Source organism: Nematolebias whitei, chromosome 1 (assembly GCF_014905685.2).
Source record: "Nematolebias whitei isolate Nwh7 chromosome 1, NemWhi1, whole genome shotgun sequence".
In the NCBI taxonomy this organism is placed as follows: domain Eukaryota; kingdom Metazoa; phylum Chordata; class Actinopteri; order Cyprinodontiformes; family Rivulidae; genus Nematolebias; species Nematolebias whitei.
Genome location: NC_056498.1, coordinates 12,561,182 through 12,564,724, shown reverse-complemented (window position 1 = coordinate 12,564,724; position 3,543 = coordinate 12,561,182). Strand labels below are relative to the sequence as shown.

The window sequence follows — 3,543 nt, the reverse complement described above, 5'->3', positions numbered from 1 at the left end:
ACTTTGTGTTTTTTTCCCCTGAGGTCGGCCTGTTAGCTTAGCTCGTAGCTTAGCTTCTCAGCTTATCTGCTTTTAACGATCCAAAAATGTGATTTTGGATGATTAAAATGGATTTTAAAGATAAAAGAGAAAGGGAGGGGTCAGTGAAGAGCACTAGAACATAGCCTTTTGTCATCCAGTGTCTTAAGTAGAAAGAGAGAGACACGAAGAAACGATAAAGCCAATAAATGAAAATGAAGTTGATAATTTTCATTTATCATGCAATTAACTGATTTATTGTTTATTGCGACAGGCTTACGCATGAGGTTGAAAAACATTAACTTCTTTCAAAAACACACAGGAGATAAACAGTTTGTGTTCTCAGGGCCATAACTACAATTTGCCCCATCCAATAAAATACATAAATAAATAAAAAACAAGTAGCACCAATGCTTATGGCTCAAACATTCAATGTTTTCTAGTACCCACCTCTCAAAACAGCAATATCAGTTGTTTAGTGCCATGTTGGCCTCCCCCCAGTGTGTTAGAAGAGAGGTAGGAAACTGATAGTGTGTGTTGTAACAAAGGGCAATGATGTAATTTTATACCTCATAATTGTGCAAGTAACCCATTAATTCAATTTGTGAGAGGAATGGGGAAATTACAGTGACAAAACTCATGGAAAGAAGAAAAAAATACAAGTGAGATTTGTTTTTTCCAAACGGGGAAAAAAAAAAATCAGGCTCTAGGACACACAAATAAAAAAGCCAAGGAACAAAAAGAAAATACGTGTAATCCAAAACAACAACAACAACAAAAATCAGGAAATGAGAGATATCAGTAATCATGAGTGAGCAGAAGGTGCCACCGCACAAACCAGGATGACTAACAGATACATTTTGTTTAGAAAAATGGATAGAACCACTTACTGAGGCTACAGTCTATCCTGATACAATCTGGCGGGAGAGAGAGCGAAATGGTGAGATCAAATAAAAGGAAAAAAGAGGAAAGAGACAAAAAAATAAAGGAGAAGAAAAGACATTTTACATCCTTCAAGGTACATTCTGCAGACAACCAAGCATTGCTTTGAGGCCACCATCCGGGGACAGGCTCTGAGTCAGGATCACCCTTTTCTTTTTATTTCCAACATCCATCCCTCATTCCAATAAATGCAGCCAAAGCACAATAAAAGGCAAGAGGTAAATTGTTAAGTTTGTTGGTGGCTATTGTGGCACAAAATGTGGCAGAAGAGGGCACTTTCTTCATGTTAAGAAATTAATTCTAACAGGTTCTATTTTTAGATGCACAAAGAATTTGTAAGTGCAGAACAAAACAAAATACTTGACACTATAGCAATCAACTTGTTGGATTTTATTTTTCTGAAGTGTGGAAAAGAATATGCTAAAACGATCAAATTCTAGTTATACAATTTTAAACAAGGCAAATAATAACTCCACTGCTATCCCTGTATTTGTAAAACTGATAGAACTAATTGTGACATTAAGACAATTTATATAAATCACAGTTGTCCTGCATCGTGCACATTGTGCATGTGGCATGTGGTCTGACCCAAAGTGTACAGGTGCTGGTCATAAAATTAGAATATCATGGAAACGTTGATTTATTTCAGTAATTCCATTTAAAAAGTGAAACTTCTATATTATATTCATTCATTCATTACACACAGACTAATATATTTCAAATATTTATTTCATTTATTGTTGATGATTATAACTGACAATTAATGAAAACCCCAAATTCAGTATCTCAGAAAATTAGAATATTGTGAACAGGTTCAATATTGAAGACACCTGGTGCCACACTCTAATCAGCTAATTAACTCAAAACACCTGAAAAGGCCTTTAAATGGTCTCTCAGTCTAGTTCTGTAGGCTACACAATCATTGGGAAGACTGCTGACTTGACAGTTGTCCAAAAGATAACCATTAACACCCTGCACAAGGAGGACAAGACACAAAAGGTCATTGCAAAAGAGGCTGGCTGCTCACAAAGCTCTGTGTCCAAACACATTAATAGAGAGAAGAAGGGAAGGAAACAATGTGGTAGAAAAAAGTCTACAAGAAATAGGGATAACTGCACCCTGGAGAGGATGGTGAAACAAAATCCATTCCAAAATGTGTGGGAGATTCACAAAGAGTGGATTGCAGCTGGAGCCAATGCTTCAAGAACCACCATGCACAGACATATGCAAGACATGGGTTTCAGCTATTGCATTCCTTGTATCAAGCCACTCTTGAACAAGAGACAGTGTCAGAAGTGTCTCGCCTTGGTTAAAGACAAAAAGGACTGGGCTGCTGCTGATTGGTCCAAAGTTATGTTTTCTGATTAAAGTAAATGTTGCATTTCATTTGGAATTCAAGGTCCCAGAGTCTGGAGGAAAAGGAGAGGCACATAAGCCGCATTGCTTGATGTCCAGTGTCAAGTTTCCACAGTCAGTGATGGTTTGGGGTGCCATGTCATCTGCTGGTGTTGGTCCACTGTGTTTTCTGAGGTCCAAGATCAATGCAGTCGTCTACCAGGAAGTTTTAGAGCACTTCATGCTTCTTGCTGCTGATCAACTTTATGGAGATGCAGATTTCATTTTCCAACAGGATTTGACAACTGCACACAGTGCCAAAGCTACCAGTACCTGGTTTAAGGACCATGGTATCCCTGTTCTTAACTGGCCAGCAAACTCACCTGATTAACCCCATAGAAAATCTATGGGATACTGTGAAGAGGAAGATGTGATACACCAGACCCAACAATTCAGAAGAGCTGAAGGCCACTATCAGAACAACCTGGGCTCTCATAACACCTGAGCAGTGTCACAGACTGATAGACTCCATGCCACTTTGCTGCAGTAATCCAGGCAAAAGGAGCAACAACTAAGTATTGAGTGCTCATACTTTTCATGTTTCATTTGGCCAACATTTCTAAAAGTCCTTTTTTAAAAATAATAATAATAATAAAAAAAAAAGGTCTTAAGTAATATTCTAATTTTCTGAAATACTGAATTTGGTGTTTTCATTAGTTGTCAGTTATAATCATCAGCATTAAAAGAAATAAACATCTGAAATATATCAGTCTGTGTGTAATGAATGAATATACAATTTTCACTTTTTGAATGGAATTACTGAAATAAATCAACTTTTTCAAGATATTCTAATTTTTTGACCAGCACCTGTATATAGGTTTATAAAGCTGAGTTCATGTTAGCTATTATTACATTTTTACATTTGAGCTGTTTTAAGATGGTAGTATTCCATTTTGTTCTTGGCTCCACTCAAACAAACATTAGGTTGTCAATTTGTCCAAATTTAAACATTTTCTCCAAACTGGTGTCCTTCAAACAGCTATGTACAATAAATACAGTATTAATTGTTTTGAAGCTTTCAAAGAACCTCACTTTTAAAGGTCTGAACATTGTTTTACAGATCAACCCTAAACTCTAAATCAAGTTTCAAACAATAAATGCAAACATCCATCAAACCATCCATCCATTATCTTTACCCGCATCTTCCTTTTTGGGTCATGGGGGTCACTGGTGCCCATATCCAGCCAT

At 36.8% G+C, this 3,543-nt stretch overlaps 1 protein-coding gene across 1 annotated transcript in view; it reads right to left on the bottom strand.

The window, feature by feature from the left end:
- Positions 1–3,543, bottom strand: part of LOC119414734 (neurexin-2) — a 1,264,057-nt gene that overhangs the window by 1,256,041 nt on the left and 4,473 nt on the right. Inside the window, exon 2 of the mRNA XM_037681846.1 lies at positions 909–935. Within this exon, the coding sequence (XP_037537774.1) occupies positions 909–935 (27 nt within the window). The remainder of the gene's footprint in view (positions 1–908; positions 936–3,543) is intronic.